This window comes from Vicia villosa, linkage group LG6, assembly GCF_029867415.1.
Source record: "Vicia villosa cultivar HV-30 ecotype Madison, WI linkage group LG6, Vvil1.0, whole genome shotgun sequence".
In the NCBI taxonomy this organism is placed as follows: domain Eukaryota; kingdom Viridiplantae; phylum Streptophyta; class Magnoliopsida; order Fabales; family Fabaceae; genus Vicia; species Vicia villosa.
This window is the reverse complement of record NC_081185.1, coordinates 112,382,407-112,404,074: the sequence shown is the minus strand read 5'-3', so window position 1 is coordinate 112,404,074 and position 21,668 is coordinate 112,382,407. Positions and strand designations below refer to the sequence as shown.

General features: G+C 37.3%; 2 protein-coding genes and 1 pseudogene across 2 annotated transcripts; all 3 read left to right on the top strand.

Annotated features, from left to right (window-relative positions):
• Positions 1-877: 877 nt before the first annotated feature.
• On the top strand, positions 878-2,748 carry LOC131612105 (F-box/kelch-repeat protein At3g23880-like). Its single transcript, XM_058883924.1, has one exon. The coding sequence runs from the start codon at positions 914-916 to the stop codon at positions 2,180-2,182; it is 1,269 nt and encodes a 422-aa protein (XP_058739907.1). The 5' UTR covers positions 878-913; the 3' UTR covers positions 2,183-2,748.
• A 1,578-nt stretch (positions 2,749-4,326) lies between these two features.
• Positions 4,327-10,195, top strand: LOC131614356 (F-box protein At5g07610-like; annotated as a pseudogene).
• A 5,571-nt stretch (positions 10,196-15,766) lies between these two features.
• Positions 15,767-17,089, top strand: LOC131614355 (uncharacterized). The gene has a single exon (XM_058885950.1). It carries the CDS (start codon positions 15,767-15,769, stop codon positions 17,087-17,089), a length of 1,323 nt encoding a protein of 440 aa, XP_058741933.1.
• Positions 17,090-21,668: the final 4,579 nt, after the last annotated feature.

Here is a 21,668-nt window from a genome sequence, read left to right as displayed (position 1 = left end):
CTTAATGAACAAGAAAGACAACTTAGGGTAGATAGTTCTCAATTGCTTGCTCATATTCAAATCAAACTTTCAGAAATGCTTTTCACACTTCTCTTTCCAAAATAAATTCAAAGCAAGGCTACGCTTATTTACAAGCTAAAGTCCTTAACAAAATCTTTTTACTATTCACACACGACACTTCAAACTTTTCAAACAATTCAAATATTTTTGAAAACAAAGTGAGCTAAGCCATTAAGAGCCCATGGATAACCATGGATGCAAAGGGGGCCTAACACCTTCCTTTTGTATAACTTACCCCCCGAACTCAAAATCTTTTAAAAGGTCTTTTTCTGTTCTTTTAACCTTTTTTATTGGATAAAATAAAAGTCGGTGGCGACTCTTACTTACCGCGACATTTTCAATAAAATCAGTTCACCGTATTACAGAGTGTAATTCTTTTTTTGTTTGAGTTTTGTCTCGCCCTTTTATAATCTTGTTCTAGAACTTTTAATTCTATTATTAATATATCTTGATTAAAAATAAATAAATAAATCCCAAAGAGATGTTTATTTTACTTTTAATTTTAAAAATCATTTTTAAAAATTTATTTAAAAAGTAGTTTAAAAAAATTATAAATAAAAGCACAATAATAAAGGCCTTAAATATTTCAAAACCCTAATAAATAAACAAATAAATACTTCATCGTAACCGCAGTTATATTGCATTCCCAATTTCCCATTACTAGAAAACGTTGCGTTTCCACACCTTTAACTGTTGAATAAACCCATTAATATATGCTTTAGCACCGTTTCTCAGTAAATCATTCCTTGCCGGTTATTTTTTATGTTTTGTTTTGTTTTGTAAGGATTCATATTTATCTACCTCTTGATTAGTTTCTTAGGGTTTCGACCTTCAACCACTGAATCTGTCTACTATGAATCCGTCGCCGATCATCCTTCCTGATGATCTCATCGCCGAATTACTTTCTTTTCTTCCGGTCAAATATCTTCTTCGATTTAAGTGTGTCAGTAAATCTTGGAGGACTCTCATTTCCGACTCTGCCTTCGTCAAATTGCACCTCAAGAGATCAGCAACACAAAATCCCATGTTCGCGCTAATCATGCTTCGCTTGAAGATTATTCCCGTAGAGTCTCCCAACGGTTATGACGAGGACTACGATCGGGGTTCCAGTGTAGTTCCATATACCATAAGTACTTTATTGGATAGTCCCTCATTCGCCCTTTTTGCCAATCCTTACTATCATGTGGAAAACAAAGGCTGCTTTAATGCAGTCGGTTCCTGTAATGGATTGATTCTTTTGGCTGGTGGTTCCTTCATGGGTCCCCGTAAAGAGTACTGGTTTAGATTGTGGAATCCAGCCACCAAGACAATATCTGAAAAAATTGGATATTTTTGTGATTTTATAAATCAATGTTTCCGCTTTGAGTTTGGTTTTGATGATTCAACAAACACTTATAAAGTGGTGGCATCCCGTTATATTAATCAACTGAAAATTGAGGTGAGAATATTTAGTATCAATGACGATGTTTGGAGAAATATTGAAAGTTTTCCCGTTGTTCCTCTTCATTTGGACTATGGTGGATTTTATATCAATAAATATGATTATAGTGGTGTGTATTTGAATGGCGCTGTTAACTGGCTGGCTATTCATTCCAACATTCGCTACCATAGTCTTACCAATAAGAATATCACAAATAATAAGGATATTGCAGTTGAAGATTTTGTTATTGTTTCTCTTGATTTGAAGACTGAGACGTACAATCAGTATCCTTTGCCATGTGGTTTTGATGAAGTGCCGCTTACAGAACCTACCATTGGTGTGTTAGGTGGCTACCTTTGTTTTTCTTATTCTGTTAAGGGAATTGATTTTGTTATATGGCAGATGAAGAAATTTGGAGTCCAAGATTCTTGGATCCAGTTTCTTAAAATTAGTTATCAAAATCTTGAAATAGATTATGCCTTTAGTGACTATAAGAAGTATCATTTTCAATTGAAACCGTTGCTTCTTTTCGAAGATCGTGATACACTTATGCTTAAAAGCAATCGAGATGCCCGAGTATTTCTCTATAATTGGAGAGATAATAGAGTTCAGCGAATACAAATTACTACAAGTAGAACGAGAGATTATTTAGGTTGGGATTGTGTCAAAGACTATGTTGAAAGTTTGGTTCCAGTTAATTAAAAGTAAGTTCCTCTCTTATGATTTACTTATTTGAATTCGTGTTTTTTTTTAGAATAATGGATGGTGTGAATTGTGGCTTAGGTTAAATGTATATTGAGCATGTTGCTAGTATTGAGAAAATCAATATGATTAGTATAACTATATGACGATGTTCGAATAGCTGTTCTAGATAATGGTTGCACGGTATAACATTATTGTGGACAAGTTTTGTTGCCTTTTTTTCTCATGAGCTTGATAGTTTAATGTTTGAAGATAGGAAAGCACAATTTCTTGTTTATTTCATGGAAAGTGTGTGGCATTGAATTTGTTGTTTTTGGTTTCGTTGGTTTTGGTGTTTGTTTGGGTTTCAGTTTTGATTTTCAACTACTTATTACCGGTTGCCGGAGCAGAACAGCTCCGCCATATTGAAGAGGTTCTTGGAAGTCTATAAAAGCACTTATGGTTCTACAAGTTAAAATTCAAGTCACGGTGAAAATTCACAGTAGCCTAGAAGCTCCTTTTCAGGGTGAAATGGCATTTAAAGGCACGTTGGGGGTGAAGAAAAAGCTATTCCAAGCAGGGGAATTAGATTATTGGTAATCCATTCTTCTTCCGTGGCATAATCAGGGGAACTAGATTATTGGTTCTATTAGCTAAATGTTAATCTACAACACTGCTACACAAAAGATAATGTTTTGCTTTTGAAAATTAACTATGATGCAATTTATGAATTCTCATCCATTTTCATTTTATGACATTTCAATTTGCCACTTTTGTTTGTTAAAATTCAATTAAAGTGCTTAGGTGATTTCTGCAGTCATAATTGTTTTTATATAAAAGTTAAAGTGAGTTTGATCTTGAGCTTACTAAAAGAAACTATGGTTTTAAATTGCGGTCGCCTCTGCAACCACATCGGACCGCAATTGCAATGTGATTTTAAAATTACACCTTCGGCTAAATTAAAAACCACATCAGACAATTTCAATCACGTTTCTTCGAGTATTTTTATCAAAAAAAACAAAATATTAGAATCCTAAAAGTCAATTTACAATTTACTTCTTATGAAATGAAACAATTTAATATTAAGTATTTTTCAACATTGTATTTCAAACACCTCCCTATAAAAATTCATACTGGAATAGCCACATTGCGCATCGTAACAACACCCACAACCGCAGCCATAATTTGAAACCATGAAAGAAAATTCATTAGATACATCATTATCTATAATAATATATTGGATACATTAGAGAGATTTAAGTATGAAATAAAAGCAAATAAAATTAAGCAAATATAGATGACTCTCTTGGATTTAATTTCTTTAACAATTGATCACATATACATTTTTATATATTATACCTTATACATTTTTCCTATGTCATGCTAATTTTTTAACCAATAGACTTTGTAGTCCTACCATCCAAAACCAGACTCCTTGTGTTTATTGTGTGAACTAAACTTTTAGGTATTAAACTTTCTATACTAAGTAATATGAATATTTTTGTCTACTGTGTTAATTTGAATTAATGTTTGAAGATCTTATAACCTAACTTTTATGGAACATTCAATTTATGTTTGGGAAAATTCTTGTTTTATTTCTTTATTCTATGAAAAAAACAATAAACAATAACCCTTGCAACTAGTAGATTAGACAACAAATTTTCTATTGTTAGACCACGTTTTAGGAGAGCGTAGCCAAAGTGGGAAGAAAAAAGTAGTTTTAAACAATAAACAACATTGGTTGAAAAACGTCTCGCATTCTTTTAGACAATACTTTTCACAGTTTTGAAAACAAAATTTATTTGCTGTCGAAGAGGAGAAATGTTGTAGTGCACCTATAAAAAAATATAACTAAAGGTGGCATATAAATTATAAAATCAATCACATGAAAAATATGCTAACCATGACTTTTATAAATATTATATATATTATAACAATCAATCACATGAAAAAAAAAACATACATTCAATAAAACTTGAGATACAGATAAAATAGTTAATACACCGGTTCACAATGTAGTGGAAATTTCAAATCTGTAATGAAATTATATTGTCGAAACTCGGGGTACAGCGGTTCGGTCTGCCGCGGGTTGAGTTCTTGAGTTGTTGTATCTGAATTTCATTATCTTCAATGGATCGTACGTCACAAAAATTAAATAAACAATCATGAGCAACACAATTGAATACATAGGGATGGAAAGAATAGTGGTGTTCTCACGTGTAGGAGATATCGCCGGCATAGCAATTAGAAAGCAACCAAGAAACAAACTGACTGGAGCTATCACCAGGCGGGCTACTGCTCCACCTGGGGTCAGAACCAATATTGCTATAATTGATACGCAAAAGGAAAACATATTCATTAATGAAAACAGCATGAAACTATCTTTTGTCAAGATCGATTTCCCAGCATTTCCTCGTGTAGAAAAGAAATCATCTGTAATATTATGAGCTTCTCTTCAAAACACCTCCATCTTATGACACCCTCAAAACCTTTGGTTGTCTTGCATATGCCTCTATTTTTATTACACAAAAGAGACAAATTAGACCTTAGAAGTACCAAATGCTTATTCTTAGGTTTTACCATGGGAATTAAAAGATACCTGCTATTCAATCTTAACACCAGATCTATTTTTACCTCAATCAAAGAATTGCATTTTTCATGAACACATCTTTCCTTATACTCCTCATCCTCCTACTCACCCTAATGGTGCACCTAACCTTACCACAAACCAATCTAACAATCCTTTTCTTTTTTATCATCTTAACCTCATAAATTCATCTGCCAACGACAATAACACACCTGACCACAACACATTACCCTTCACTCCTCTCACCAGCATGCCTGCCCAACAACCTAAATTTACACACAATTCTGATATTGACGGTTCCCCTGATATTTCTACCATCAGAAAATCTACTAGACATAAAAATGCTCCTACTTATTTAAAAGATTTTGTATGTCATGCATCTCATAACTCCATCCGACATTTCAAAATATATTTCACATAATCATCTTTCACTTGCATACCATTCTTTTATTTCTGCTGTCAATATTGCTTGTGATCATCTTTCCTAAAATCAAGCTAGTGTTGACCCTAATTGGTCAAAGCCATGGAAACTGAAATTCAAGCCTTAACAGATAATAACACATGGTCTTTCACCACTCTTCTTCCTGGCAAGACAGCCATAGGATGTAAGTGGTTATACAAAACTAAATTCGACTCTGATGGTACCATAGAACGGTATAAAGCAAGGTTAGTTGCTCAAGATTTCAAACAAATCCAAGGTATTGATTTTCTTGACACTTTTTCACCTGCTGCGAAACTCACATATGTAAGGTTACCCGTTACTTCTTGCCCTTGCCTCTTCTTTGACTTTATATTTACACCAATTGGATGTGCATAATATCTTTTAACATGGTGATTTTGATGAGGAAGTGTACATGACTTTACCTAAAGGTATAACATGCACCTTTCCAAATCAAACATGTAAACTTCTCAAATTTATCTATGGTTTAAAACAATCCAGTCAACAATGGTTTGACAAGTTATCTACAATTTTACTCAAACATAATTTCAAGCAATGCTCTTCTGATCATTCTTTATTTATTCAGCACTCTCATGATTCCCTTACATGCATTTTAATATATGTTGGTGATCTTCTGATTGCACGCTATAATATACACATAATTAATAACACAAAATTCATTCCGCATCATCAATTCAAAATTAAGAACCTTGGCGGCACATTGAAGTATTTTTTTTAGGACTTGAAGTAGCCAGGAATGACTCTGATATAAACATTTGTCAGAGGAAATACACGCTTGATCCGCTCTCCAACACTGGCTTACTCAATTGCAAACCAGCTTCTACTCCAATGAGTTGTGACACTCGACTACAATGCACCCTTTTGCAAGATCCAACTTATGGCACCTCTTTGCAAGACCCAACAAAGTATCACAGGCTAGTTGGACAACCTACATAGCACACCATTAGCAACTGCAAATACCTCACGATCTAGAAGCACAAGTTTGGTTTGCATACTAAGGCGCTTCTCATCATATAACATCTCACAACTTGCATTTATAAAGTATTGCATCAAGTGTAGGACCAAACAAGTTATAATTGGTAATAGACAATGTCTAGTGGCCAAGTCAATAGGATGTTCTTAGTTTGCTTCTACTCTTATGTCAAATCATTTATTAAAACTCAATGACTTGCTTTTTTTTTTCCTTCATTACTCGAAAGTCGAAACTTAATATCTGTTTCCAAGTTCTCTTAAAAAAATATGGTCTATCTTAAATTTCATCCTAACCATTGCTTTATTAAATCCCGAGCATCTAATCAAGTGCTCTTTGAAGGCGAAGTAACCTATATTGTTTTACTACAATTTTTTTTTGTCAGTCAAGAGATAATGTGTATTATAAGTTACGTCCTTTGAATCCTGTAGGTAAAAGAGATGAAGAATTAAATTGTAAGAGAAAAAAATTAGAAAAGAAAAAACAAAACAAAAAATCAATTTACTTTTGTATTTGAAAAAGAAAAATTGATAAAAAAAGTTATTGGTAAATAATTATTATAAAGCTTAATACTATTTTTTTTTGCATCGTGACATTCATATGTCACTATTTTTTACGTTAAGAAAATTTTTTTTCACATCAGCCATTTTATATATTTTTTTTGCCACAACTACGGTGTGATTTAACTTTTTAAATGCCGCATAAACAAAATTTAGTCTTCATGTTATTAAAAACTTTTAAATGCATAAGGAAGCAAATTTGGGAGAGGAAATGGAAGGCCAAAATTAAACAATTGAAAATTGTGAGAGTAAAACCTGCATTTAAGCCAATGAAATAGTTAATGTGAAAAGAAATGGAAGCGTCTAAAGGGAATAAAAGTGGATAGTGAATTAACTGCAGCATAATTTCCCATTATATCCTTGTTTATACTACTATATGTATTTGGGTTCAGAAAGGTTTAGGGGTGGCCGGAAATGAAGAAAGTTAGGGAGAAAACCGATGTTGCATTATTTACCTAACGGCATTTCTCTTATTCATTATAAATTATTTAGGTTTCAACCACATTTCTACGTTCATTGCAAATAAGAATATTCAATCAGCTGCATCTCCGTCGCCTGTGGTCCTCCCGGACGATTTCATCACCGAGATATTTTCCTTTCTACCCGTCAAATCTCTTCTTCGATTCAGATGTCTCAGTAAGTATTGGAAAACACTTACTTCCCATCCCGATTTTGTGAAATTGCATCTTAAGAGATCAGCGACACAAAATCCACTCTTCACACTAATCACGCATCGCGTAAAACATGTCCCCGAAGATTCCTTATATGGTAGTGACGAGGAATGTGAGCACAGTGTTGTTCCATACCCTATACGCAGTTTACTTGACAACCCTTCATTTACCCTTTTTGACGATCCTTACTATCATGTGAGAGACAAACGATGCTCTGATATAGTTGGTTCATGCAATGGACTAATTCTTTTGGCTGGATGCTTTCTTGATAGTTGGAACGGCAATCAGGATGATAACTATTGGCTCCATGTTTGGAATCCAGCCACCAGGACAACGTCTCAAACTTTTGGGTATTTTAATGATTTTAGTAATTCTCCATCTCAAGAATTTGGTTTTGCATTTGGTTGTGATAATTCAACAGGTATTTATAAAGTTGTGACGTCTCGTGTTTGTCGTTATGAAGGGACGACCGAGGTGAGAGTTCTTAATTTGGGTAGCCATGTTTGGAGAAATATTGAAAGTTTTCCTGTCATTCCTCATAATTTGGACTTTGGCGATCTTAGTATATATGGTAGCATGTATTTATGTGGCACTCTTAATTGGATGGCTATTACCATAAGGATATTACAGTTGAACAGTTTGTTATTGTTTCTCTTGATTTGGAAACCGAGACATACAATCTGTATCCAGTGCCACATGGTTTTGATGAAGTACCACCTAGAGAGCCAATGGTTGGTCTATTAGGGGGCTGTCTTTGTTTTTGTTATTCTTATAGAGAAACTGATTTTGTTATATGGAAGATGAAGAAATTTGGGGTTGAGGATTCTTGGTTTCAATTCCTTAAAATTAGTTATCAGCAGCTTCAAATAGATCATGACTTTAGTGTTGATTGGAGAAAGAATTATTTTGAATTGGTGCCGTTGCTTCTATCTGAAGATGGTGATACACTAGTACTTAAAAGCAATGAAGAAAACCAAGCAATTCTCTATAATTGGAGACATAATAGAGTACAGCGGACAAAAGTTATTGTAAGTAGAACTATTACCGATAATAGCACTAGCGATCATGTATTTTGGAAGGATGCCAAGGATTTTGTTGAAAGTTTAGTTCCAATTTTTTTAATGTAAGTTTCTCTTCTATGGTTTACTACTTGTTGGAACTTTTGTTCATTTGTATCAACAATTTTAATCACGGATTTGAATCTAAGTCGCTCGTACTTAATTAACTCAACTAAAAAATAGGTTGAATTTAGGATAGAGTTAAAGAAAAATAATAAAGCTTATTTAATATATATATATATATATATATATATATATATATATATATATATATATATATATATATATATATATATATATGTATATATATATATATATATATATTTTTAGGATATTACCAAAAATTTAAAAAAATGTATTGAATAAATTTTTATAATTATTAGAAAAAATTAGAATTTTTTAATAATTAAGGCGGCATTTACTTAAAAGAGAAAAGGGGTGATGCACTGACAGTGTAAAATAGTTTTACACTGTCAACCAATCACAACCATGTATCCAATTCCATCACACTTTTAATTTTTTTTTTTAATGACATGACGAATTGCTTGTCCATTAAACCCTACTTAAAATATGACTAAGTTTTATTTATTCTTTAAAAACTAGTTTTAAAGAGAAACTCTAACCCCACTCCTTGGTTCTCTTATGCATTATACGCGTTGTCGAAAAAAAATTCTGCTGTCGTAGATGTATCTCCGTAAAAATGATTGAATATTTTTAGAAACATAGTTTAGAGACAATTTTAGGTATTTTTGGATGTGTAAAACGTACGATCAAGCCGGTAAAATGGGGTTTTTTAAGCCTTTGGAACAGTGACAAACGTCATTATTGCGTCCTTGGAGTTTCAGAACGTTCTGTAGGTGCATCTATGAAAAAAAATGAAACATTAGGTAGTTCGGTAGATGCAACTATAGACCAAACCCAGTTTTTTGAAATGTAAGCTTGTTCCGTAGATACATCTACAGAAGATTTCCGTATTTGTACGTACGAAAGTAAATTTGTTTTTTTCTTTTCTTTTTCATAACTAAATTGCATCTAACTCAATTTTATTTGTAATACAATGCAGACATTATGGCCTACCATCCAGACCACATTATATCTTGGTGGATTTCACAGCATGCCTCTGTGCGACATGCACAAATTAATGCAGGTCTTGTCATAAGTAACGGATGGATCTGTCGTTTCAGCAGATGCACCTAATACCCCCGTTCCAACAGAGGTACATGTTACATCTGTTCTAGCAAAGGGGCCTTCCACATCTACTCTCTCATCCTGGAGGCCTCGGAATGATGGCGAGGGTTCCTCACAGACGCCCTCTGCCTGCAGAAGTTGCCGGAACACTTCTTCTACTCCTATGCCACCACCGGAGAAGGGTGCTAGATCTCTGGTGCCACCTCCTGATTTGCACGAGGAGACTGATGCGGCTGAGGCGCCTGTCGTTTACCCAGGGGTCCTTTAGATTTATCCTTGTTGACAGGGTATGCAGATCATCCAGCCAGACATATCTGAGACGGAGATGTAAAACTTCTTAGACTTATTACTTATTACTTTTTTGTCCTCGGTTTCTGATTAATTATTTATAACTTTGCTTATTATTAACAACGTTTTTTTGGAAAATTTCAGGATAGGGATCCCCAGAAGTTCTACAACCACGGCCGAAAGATTGCCTCTCTCGTGCTGCCTACCGAGCCATGGTTCCAGGATGTCCTCGCTGTAGCACCTCTTTTCTAACCTCAAATAATAGAATACGTTCACAGAGTAATATAACATGCATATAATAAATGGGCATCACATGCTGTTTCCATAACAATGAAAACCAAAGAAAAACGTACAAACGTGCACCTAATTATATTTATAACATAATTTGAAAATTTTATGTTTCATCAATATGCATATCGCAACGGAAAATAAATTCTCAAGCATATTTCAATGATCATATCTCATACTACAATCATCTACCAAAATCATAATAACATTATCATCTCATTAAATGTCATATTGTTGCACCCCAAAATTTTCCCTCTTTATTTGAGCTATAAGTTAATGATGACGTTTATTTCGGCATTCAAAAATTGAAGAAAAATAATAAAGAGTTCTTGAGGTGCTAAGGAAGTAAGGTGTGAAGAATGGTTTAAAATAGTGGAAATACGATAAAATTCATAAATACCATGTGAAAGGTGATATGAGCTAAGTTCCCGCGTTGTCTTCGCTGTTTCAACGATATCTACAACTTTCGTGTTCGGCTTGGAAGCCAATTCTTTGAGGAAGGTTGTCAAATATGCAAATTATTTGAGGTTTCGCAGTGAAAAATAGTGCTGAATGTAGGGTTTCGGATCTCAGAAAATTCGTATCTCCTAATCTGCTCGTCGGATTTGCTTGAAAATTTAACTGGAGATTCGTATCATCATTACCAAGATTTCATATGTTCGGACCGAAGGCCAATTATGCACTGAAAATTCCCAGAATTTTAAGGATCGTCGCGTTGTTTCGGTAAAAAGTGTGTTTTCGAGTATGTCGCGCCGAGTTCAAAAATTCATAACTTCTTCGATTCTTATCGTATGAGGTCCATTCCGGCGGCATTATCTTAGAAATTTCGTTAGCTTCGATTCTTCGTCTCACATGCTTGTTCAGATTCGTAGCCGAAGTTGGAGTTTTATCGAGTTCTTTGAGCGGTACTCACAAAATTCTGCACAGTCGCGCCAGATGAATCGACGTTTCTCGTCGTTCAAACGGGCGTATTTTCTTCATCGCTTATCGGATTGAGACGATTCTCGCGGCGACGGATCACAAATTTGGTCATCTTCACAGTGGCATTGGTTTCGTTCCGGAATTCAGAGCCGAACCGAGTTTCCTTAAAAACGAGCCAGAATAAGACGCACCGAGGGCAATTTGGACATTTCGCGTCGACAATATATAAACATTTTGCTCTTCACAAATCAGGGGGGACTCTCATAATTTCAATTCACCAATATTTCACAAACACTTTCTCTCAATTCTCTCTCAATTCTCATAGATCAAAACCACATATCACATAAAACTTTCATCAATATTCATCAATTTTCTCGAAGATCAAGAACGACATGGATTGAGAATCAAAGCTCGGAGTTCGAATTTCTTCTTCTCCTCTCTCCCTAGCTCGCGCGCCTCTCTCTCACTCTCCTTGGGATTCGCTTTTCGGCTTCGTTTCGTGTTCGCGTACGAGTCGTGTTCGTGTTCACGCGTCGACTTAGATCTTCGTTCGGTAAGCTTTCTAATCATGAATTAAGTGCTTAATTGATGATCATTATATGAATTCGAATGTAGATCTACTTCTTGATCTTGTTTTAATGGATGTGTAATGATGATTGATTGATGAATTTGCGTATTGTTAATCGTGTTCATATGAATTGTGGCTAGAATTATTGTTCGTTCCGTATAATTGATGCACATTGATGATGAATTACGCTATTTGTGTTTGAATCCATGGTTTGTTGGTGATTATGTGTGCAATATTGTTAACATTCATGCATGTGGCTTGCGACACACTCTAGGTGTTTGTATAAATGCTTGTGTATAATTTTTGCTTGGTAATTGCCTAGTTTAATGCTTAGGTTATGACTTGAGTATATTTGTCATAATTGATCATCTTCACATGTGTTAATTCTTGCCGTTGGTGTCATATTGATGTGATCGTTGGTATTAATATGTGTGGCTTGTGATGTACTCAAGGTGTTTGTGTCAATGCACGTGTTGAATTTTCTTGCTTGGTATTTGTTTTGGTAGATGCTTAAATCGTTACTTGAGATATTGTCATAGTTTGATTACCATTGCATGTGTTAATGTTCAATGTTTTTTACAATTACGTAAGTGTTGGTGATGATGTTGGAGTTGTGGTTTGGCTCTACGCGTCGCACTTTGATTGGCTTGTGGTTGTTTGGCCTAATTGACTTGTGGATTCATGTCTATCTTTTGCCAATATGTGTCATTTGTGCTTAATCATTGAAACCGATATATGTTTGGCTTTGTCGCTTTGAAGTTCTAGTGATTGCCTTCTTATTGCAAATGTCTTGCTTCGCATTGATATTCGGTTTGCATATTTGATATTCGGTTTGCATATTTGATTTTCAGTTTGCATATTTCTTAGTGTGTGATCAAGTGGTGCCTTGATATCGTGTCTTGCCTCCATGAGTGTTTCATTGTGTTTCGGTTGTGTTTTGACTTTGTTCATGTTGCTTGCGAATTGGTATTGGTTTAGGTTGAGTGGGAATGGCTTCCAAGCCTTTAAAAATGACAAAATTTGGTTTTCCTGCAGTGGAACTCGGTTCCCAAAATGGAGGAACCGGTTCCCGCTCAATCTAAAGCGTGTTGGAATTTGGCAGAGTGCTCTGGAACCCGGTTCCCAGTTTGGGAGAACCGGTTCCTGCTATGTGGTGTCTTGTTTTGGTTTGGGCATAATGCCCTGGAACCCGGTTCCCAGTTTGGGGGAACCGGTTCCTGCTATGTTTTGCTGGTTCGTGACTTGGGCAGAATGCCCTGGAACCCGGTTCCCAGTTTGGGGGAACCGGTTCCTATGTATGTTTTTGTGCTGGAACCCGGGTTCCTATATAGGGGAACCGGTTCCCTTGCTTGTTTTTGGTCCTTTTCTTCTTTAACTTCTCTCTCGCATAACTTTTCGCTTCTAGATTCTTTTTGCACGTTCCTTATACCGTTGGAAAGCTTGAGAGGTGTACTATCTAGTTAAATGCTTGTTTCTCGTTAATTTGTATACCATTTATGTCTGATTTCCCTTGGAGGTTTTATTATCCATTTCATATTCATGTTACTCGTCCGTTTCCTTTCGCTTTGCAATAATAACGCAATCCCGATTGTGATGTTTGTTATCTCTAACTTGTGTGCTAGTGTGCAATGTATTTGGAAGGTAACCGATTGATACTCATTGCTTGAGTGTTCCGCTTCACTTGCGGAATACGATTATATCTCATTGACTCGTATCGTGCTCTCGACTTGGAGACACAATCTTATTGCTTTATATCTGCTTGTTTGGTTTGCTTGTTACTCTTGCAGGTGTATCGTGATTATGCTCGACATGCGAGTCGACATTTGTGCGCTTTATGGCTAATCGGTGTGCTGACTATTTGCTTTTGCTTTGCTAGCTCGCTCGCGGGGTTCTAGTTTCTTCGCTTTGCTTCGCTTTAGTTTACGGGTCATCATCCGTTTGGTATTGATTCCGTTTCATTTTATTTCTCTCGCACTTTATCGCTTTCTCGCATCATCCTTTAACATGAGAAGTATGACCTAGACATGCATCTGGCCAAGCCCTCGAAAGAGGCTCTGTTTTTGTTGGTGTGTTTATATTTGTGCTTTGCGGCAGGTAGTCACGGTGTAATAAGTCCTATATGGCACTCCGTTAAGTCCTCATGGAAGGCACGCGGAAAGGGTTAGCAATCAACCCCCGCCTAGTCTCATCGAGTTTGTTCATTATGCGCACGCCTCGCGTCGCTTGCTTCTGAACCAGCACAAGATCTTGTTATCGAGTATGTCAGGAAAAGGGTTCATGTAGCCGGACCCCCGCCTTTCCTATAGCTCGCGTTGCTCGACGTTGATGCTCGGTGTACGCACGCACCGTTTTCCTTTACGATCCGTGACGGCTTGGTTGCTGAGAGGGGTCCGCCCTCTTGTCTATGGCCCGATCATTTTCACGAGGTCTAATGCTTGGTTGACTTGGGTTGAGCTGCTCCCCTTGGCTATGGCGGGACCACTTTTCTACCACTCGGTCAGTACCGTTGGTTTTGTTTGCTTTACGAGCGGATGCTCGTTTGTGTGATATTATTGTGTGCTTCCCCTTTTTCTCGTAGGTTGTTAGCTTAGACTTGTACCCTTTGTATGATAACATTAGATAGCAAGCTTTCCCCCCTTAGCTTAGGTCTTCCTCATGCATTCTTTAAAACACAAACCACACTCTTTGATCTTCTTTTCTTAAGAGCTTGTTATTTCCGCTCCATTCCCAAGCATAAGTCTCCAAAGGTCGAGCAGCGGAGTGTGAATGTAACTCGTTCACCTAAAAAACATAAAACAAACAGAAATTAGTTAGCCGAGCTACGGTAGCTCTGATTCTGCAAAACAGATACGTAGGCAGCGGGGTAGGGCCCGTGCGAGCATAATCCTTTCTTTTCCCTACATTCTGCATTCATTTTAGTCCAGATTAGCGTAGATTTTCTTACACACCCATAGATTTAGACACAGGCGTGGATACCATCGAGTACGATGGGCGCGAGGGGTGCTAATACCTTCCCCTCGCGTAACCGACTCCGTTACCCTTTTTCTCTGGTCGTGAGACCGTTGTTTTGTTTTGTGGTTTGCTGGCATTCCCTTCCTTTTCAGGATAAATATGTTAGTGGCGACTTTGTTAATTTTCGCGGTAGCGACAACTGGCGACTCTGCTGGGGACGTCTTGACCTGTTGCTGGTCCGGACTCAGCGAGTCGATCCTAGCGCTTGTGTGTTTATCTTTGGGTGTTTTTACTGCTTTGCATATTTACCTGTTTGCATTGCATTCTATGTGCGCTTTTACTTTTCTGCATCATATTCTGGACTGTCTGGATCTCTGTCTGTTGGGTGGGTGTTTCAAGAGGTAAAAGGCCCAATACCCAGGCTATGTGTGAACCATAGGAACCCTAGGATAGAGTGGGAGCATGGTTTGTCTCGAGGTGTACGTCTCGGGATGGATTATGTGACCACGAGCAGAGTAGTGGTTTCAAACGGACGTATTATCGTCACCCGCTTACGCGCTGTGATGATGCTTACCTTCGGGCGGACCGTATACTGCGTTTCATGACCTTACCTTGGCCTAGATTTTACCCTTGAGTGGGGCGGGAATCAATGATTATATAAAAGGTACATTGTTGGTGACCGCTGTTCTTGTTCGTGGGTTACCGCTGTTCTTGTTCGTGGGTTACCGCTGTTCTCGTTCGTGGGTTACCGCTGTTCTCGTTCGAGTGTACTATTGGTTCTTGTTCGTGGGGTAATATGGTTCTTGTTCGGGTGGTAATATGTGTTCTATTCCAGTGTGTTATTGACTATGGGCTTTGGTTCCGTGGATTGATATTTCGTGTTCCGTGTGGTATACCATTTGGGGGCCGAACCTTTGGCTTTGTATTGTGTGTGTTACCGGCAGTCCAGAATGCCTGGTGGGCGGCAACAAGCCCCACCACGTTGCATCATAGCATATTTATTTCCAAAAGAAACGCAAAAAAAAAAGATATGTATAATAAGCATTTGCATGTCATGTTTTTCAGGGACATTCAGGAGTTCATTCAAGTTGAAGATGGACACTCCCATTGATACTGTCAAGGAAGCAAAGAGAAATACGCATACCTACAGTTTCTTCCGAGAGCCGTTGACCGCCTTAGAGGGTTTGAGTTCATTAATGACCGCTTTCTGTTTAAAGAGTTTCACGGATGATTATGGGAATATTTTGACTCTGTTGGAAACCGCGGTTGAGACGCCTGTTTTGCAAACATTGATGCAATTCTATGATCCGGAAATGAGGTGTTTCACGTTCCAGAATTACCAGTTAGCTCCGACATTGGAAGAATACTCTATCATTCTTAATCTCAAGATAAAAGGTGAAGTGCCATTCATCGACATTCCTAAAGAAGTGAATTTTAAGTTGATCGCTGCTGCTCTTTATTTGAGCATAAAAGAAGTATCTGATAATTGGAAGTCGAATGGAGGTGTCTCGGGGTTCTCTTTGAAGTTCTTGGTGAGAAAATCTAAAGAGGAATTTGAGAAAAAGAATTGGAACACGTACAATGCATTGCTTGCTGTGGCTATTTACGGGATTGTGATGTTTCCGAATGTTCCCAATTTTGTAGACTCGGCCGCGGTTCACATCTTCATGGGAAAGAATCCTATTCCTACTTTGTTGGCTGATACTTACTATGCTGTTCATTCCCGATATGAGAAACGTGGCGGTGCTATCACTTGTTGCCTTCAATTGTTGTTCATCTGGTTCCTCTCTTTGTTGCCCAGCAAAGGACCTTTTGTGAAGACAAGGGAGACACTTAAGTGGACCCACAGGATTATGTCACTTACCTCTTATGACATCCAGTGGCCAAAGTATCGAATTAACGTTTCTGAAGTGATTGTTGGGTGCGGTAAGTTCGATAATGTTCCTTTGGTTGGTACTAGAGGTTGCATCAATTACAATCCCGTGGTATCCTTGCGTCAGTTGGGGTATACATTGAAAGACAAGCCGGCAGATCACTTGATAGCGGAGACAGTCTATTTTGAGAAGGGGTCAGATCCAGAAAAGTTGAAAGAGATCATTGTGGCTTGGAAGAAGATCCGTAAGCATAATGGAGCCCATTTAGGGAAGAAAGAATCACTTGCCTTGACACCGTATGTTGAATGGATTGTAAAACGGGTCGGAAACTTGTTGCTGCCATATGATAGGGTTGCACCACTTCAAAAGCAACCTCCTTTGATTCTATCTGAATTTGTGCCAACAGAACTTTACAAGGATGCTTTGGTTACCAATTACAGGTTGCATGAAAGGGAACAGGAGACCAACTTGAAATTCTTTGAAGAAAGAGATGCAAAGATGAGGTTGATGCACCAGCTCAAGCAAGTCGAAGGTGCAAGCTAAAGTCAGGCAAGTGTCCAGAGGCGTCCTTATGAGTTGCTAAAGGAAGATTTGCATCACAAACAACAGGAGTGTCTACAGTTACAAAGATCAGAGAGTAGCCTCAAGAGGCAGAAGCGGGATTCAGATAAACAGCTAGCGGAAGAGAGGGCTAAGTCTGCTCGACTTGAAGAAGAATTAACAAGGCTCCGAGCCCAACGGAGAGGAGATGTGGGAGCTCATTCTATTACCAGGCTGTGGTGTCGTTTTCTTTTACCTCCCCGTTTCACTTGGGAGGACGGCACGCTAGACCCTTCACGCGAAATTTGGAAGGAGAATGCGCCCGTGGTGGGATGAATTTTATTTCAGTTCTTCCTACGATATCACACGAACTTTCTTATTTGTCCTACGAGTAGGAAAGGGGAAAAAAGATCTCAACTAAACCCTAGGAGTTTGCTAAGTGTGGGGATTTACACCTAGACTAGAAATTCTGGAGTCCGGGAGGTCGGTTACACATAGGGAAGTGTTTAAACACCCTACATATCTGTAGTACTCTACAGGAACCTTCTCTGTGTCATTGTGATTGTGTTTGCTGCTAATGATTGGGAAAGTTTCTCCTTTGTGTTAGGAGAAGGAATTGAATTGATTTAAAGAGACAGACAGATAGACAGACTGACTATTTTTGGTATTTTATTAGCTCGCTGAGATTCCTTGTGAACCTCATGCCTACATATCCCTAGTGGAAGTCAGAGCTTAATGTAGTTCGGGGAACTAACTAGGGAAATTAATTGTTTTTGTGCCTTGCTTGAAGCTCAAGGTTGAAGCTTGGAATTAAATCTCTGTTTACAGTAAAGAGACATGAAATCATCTCTACAGAGAGGTATTTGTACTATTCTACCACAAACATTTTGAAAGTGTGACAGAATAACTGAATTCATTTCATTCAAGAGGGGGACCTTACTTGTGTGTGTGTGCAAGTATGCCAGTCAGATGCCTCTTAAATGAAAGAAAGATGCTCGTCCAAATTAGGGAAAGTGTACAAGTCTGGGGATGTGCCAGAGCATGTCTTTCAGAGTCCTAAATGGGAGACTTTGATTGAAATTGAAATTGAAATGTTTGTTTGTTTGAATGTGGTAGAGTAGTAAAAATATCTCTCTATAGAGATAAGCTATGTCTATCTACTGTATAAAAGATTTGAATTTAGCTGGCTTGTATGAGGCCCAAGCTTGAGGCTTTTTGATTGATTAATTAATATTATTGACTCTGGGAGATGACTCCATTGAGGATTAATTACAGGGTATTTTAGTGTTCTGTACAAAGCCCAGAATTGAGGCTGACTCTACTTAGGGAGACTCTATTTGTGTGCCTTGTACAAAGCCCAAGGTTGTGGCTAACTGCTGAGGATAATTGAATGAATGACTCTATTTTATGTGCCTTGTACAAAGCCCAAGGTTGTGGCTGACTCTAGCTAGGGAAAACATTATTTTCTGCCTTGTACAAAGCCCAAGGTTGTGGCGGACTCTTAAATGAATCAAGTATGGATGACTATATGGGGAAAGATCCTAAGTGTTAGGAATCTTTGACACATGAAAGATATGGTTTGTCTGCCTTGTACAAAGCCCAAGGTTGTGGCTACTGAGTGATGAAGGACTCACTGGGGAGACTCTATTATCTGCCTTGTACAATGCCCAAGGTTGAGGCTGACTCTTGACAGGGGAATTTTATTGTTTGGTGCCTTGTATGAAGCCCAAGGTTGAGGCTAACTGTTTTTGTTGGTTTTGACTCTACTGAGGAGGTTTTATTTATTAAAAGACTATTTTTTCTTTGGAAGCTAACCCTTTCCAGGGATTTTGACTCAGCTGGTGAATTTGTCTGTTAAAAGACTGACTTTATCATGTTTTTTGGAGGCTGACCCTTTCCAGGGGTTTTGACTCTTTTGGGGAAATTATCTCCTAAGAGAAATGAATCTATTTATTGACATTTATTAATTGACTTTGGAGGCTAACCCTTTCCAGGGGTTTTTATTGAAATGAATGGCAGAAAGATTATCTAATGGAGACTTCTTGTTTAAAGCCCAAGATGAAGGCTGACTCAATGCTGAGGATGACCAAAACATAGATCCTAGACTCTACTAAGGAAGATTGATGAAGATAAGGGTGACAGAGACTGTCCATGTCTCTCATTCCAAAAAATGTACTCAATGTGAAATTGAGACAAACTTAGCTTGTTTTAAGTCTGGTTTAAATTGGAAGAAACTCACCAGGGTAGGCTAAAAGGTGACTAAAGACCTGTTCCTATGTTTATAAGAAACCTGATGGGTCCTTGTATACAAGCTCAAGAGGAAGCTGGAAATGCTTTTAAGAAGCCTGTGGGTCCTTGTACAAAGCCCAAGAGGAGGCTAATCGAGGGTCCTTGTTATAGCACAAGAGAAAGCTATGTAGTTTTGAACTTATTTTGGCTCTAAGCAAATGGGTAAGAGGTTTCACCGGGAATAATTCCTCTTTGGGTGGATGTGTCCTATATTTTTGGATTCTAAGGTTTTTGCCAAGATGTTTCACCGGGAATAATTCATCTTGGGGGTTTGAACTACAGATCTCTAATTAGGAAAGAGCCTTCACCGGGAAGACATTCTCAATCCTAGGCCATATTCCTATAATATATATAGTTTAACTGTCCTAAGGTTTATACTCAAACGCAGTTCTAAACTAATGTATGCATAGTTTATATTTGACAGTAATTTAAATGAAGACTGTAAATTGAAAGCTTGTAAAGCTTAACCTGGATGGAGTGGAGGCCATTGAAGAAGTATGTACAGAGCCTCAACAGTATTTTTTGTTGTTTTGTTGATGACAGTTGAATGTATATGATAAACAGTTAATGGATTTTTGAAAACAGAAGAAGTGAAGATGGACAAAGGTCACATAGGTATCTGAAGAGTTTCACCGGGAATAATGCCCTTCAAATACCAGAAGAATGTTTTGAAAATAGAAAGAAGATTTTGAAAATACAGTTTTGAAAACAAGCTAAGAAGAGAAGATTTTTGGGACTTACACTCTATTAGAGGCCCACTTAAAAATGATTTACTGTTTATGAAAACAGTTGAAGAAAAGATTGAAATGATATAAGGTTTTGTTGTTTGAAAACCTTAATCGTCTGTTTAATCGGAGATTGAAAACAATTTTATAGATTGACAAAAGTCAACTTGATTAAGGCAAAGATGAAATCTATACCTAATTAAGACCTAAATAAATAGGGTTTTTATCATAACATTATTCACAAAGTAATTAGGTTAAAACAAAATGAATATATATATTTTAAAGTATTTAAGAAAACATTTAAAACATACTATTTTAAACCTAATTAAAATACATGAAATAAATAATATTTTTATGATTTTTTTGATTATTTATAAAATATATATATTAATCAACAAGTGTTTAAAAAATGAAGTCAAAATGAATTAATTTGATAAGTTAAATAATTGGTTAAAGTTGTGAAGGAATTAAGTTAGAAAAGTGATAAAAAAATAGGTTTTGGTCCTAGCAAGGCTTGAACTCACGCCCTTATAGCCACACACTCAAAACAACACCACTGAGCCAAACGCCAGTTGTTGACTATAACACGCGCGCATTTGGTTTTGTTTTAAAACAAGTTAGAAAAATCTGAAAAAAATAAAAGGATGAAAAAAGTCTGGGGCGAGGGGGATTCGAACCCCAGACTTGTGGCATGATGATACTAAGGGCGCATGTGTGGCCACTAGGGCAAGTTGTTTAGTCGTTAATAAAACGCATACCATTCAAAATAAAATAAACCCTGTTCTGAGAATTTCAAATTTGCGCGCCACCACCATCTTCGTCTTCAACCTCAAGCTCTCCATTTTTGGATTTCTGAACTCACTCGTTTCTCAACCATTTGTCATGATGTAAACACGAAACTTGCTCTAATTTCACTCACGATTCTAAATATGTAACTAACATGAACTATCATTAACTACATCTAACTAATTTATCAGAAATCGTGAAGAACCCTAGAATTTCAAAATCAAATTAAATGACTATACTGAAAGATAAATGGATGATGATAGAGGGTTTTCAATCCTCTGATGATGCTGAACAAGATAGAATCGAGCTATTTCACAAAAGGTACTTAAATTAGAGAGGTGAAGTTCAGAAACTTACCTCTGAAAATGGAGATCGTGAGGATGATTGAGAGCACCTGGGTTTGAATGAATGATCTCAATAGCTTCCCTGAGACTCAATGATGCTAACTGGATGCTTATTGTAGCCTGAATCCTTCTGAATTGTTCTATGGACCTCCCTCGATTTGAGCTTCAAGTGGACATGGAGGTTGTTGAATCCTGAGTTACAGATGAGCTGCAGCCATCTGGTTAGCTTCACTATGACCTGAGGAGTGTGTCTGGATGATTGGCTTGCCTTGAAACCTTCTGAATCACTCCATGGACCTCCAACTGCAAGTGCTCCAAAGTGAGAGCAACAATGGTGTTCCTCCACCTACAGAAGTGATCCAGGTGCTTGGATCACCTCAAATGACCTCCCTTGAGATGTTAGAATGCTCACTTCCCAAAGATAAGCTTTGGTTTGAA

What these genes read in the sequence shown, in the direction of transcription:
- LOC131612105 (XM_058883924.1), top strand. Translation starts at nt 914, where the DNA reads ATGAATCCGTCGCCGATCATCCTTCCTGATGATCTCATCGCCGAATTA.
- LOC131614355 (XM_058885950.1), top strand. Translation starts at nt 15,767, where the DNA reads ATGGACACTCCCATTGATACTGTCAAGGAAGCAAAGAGAAATACGCAT.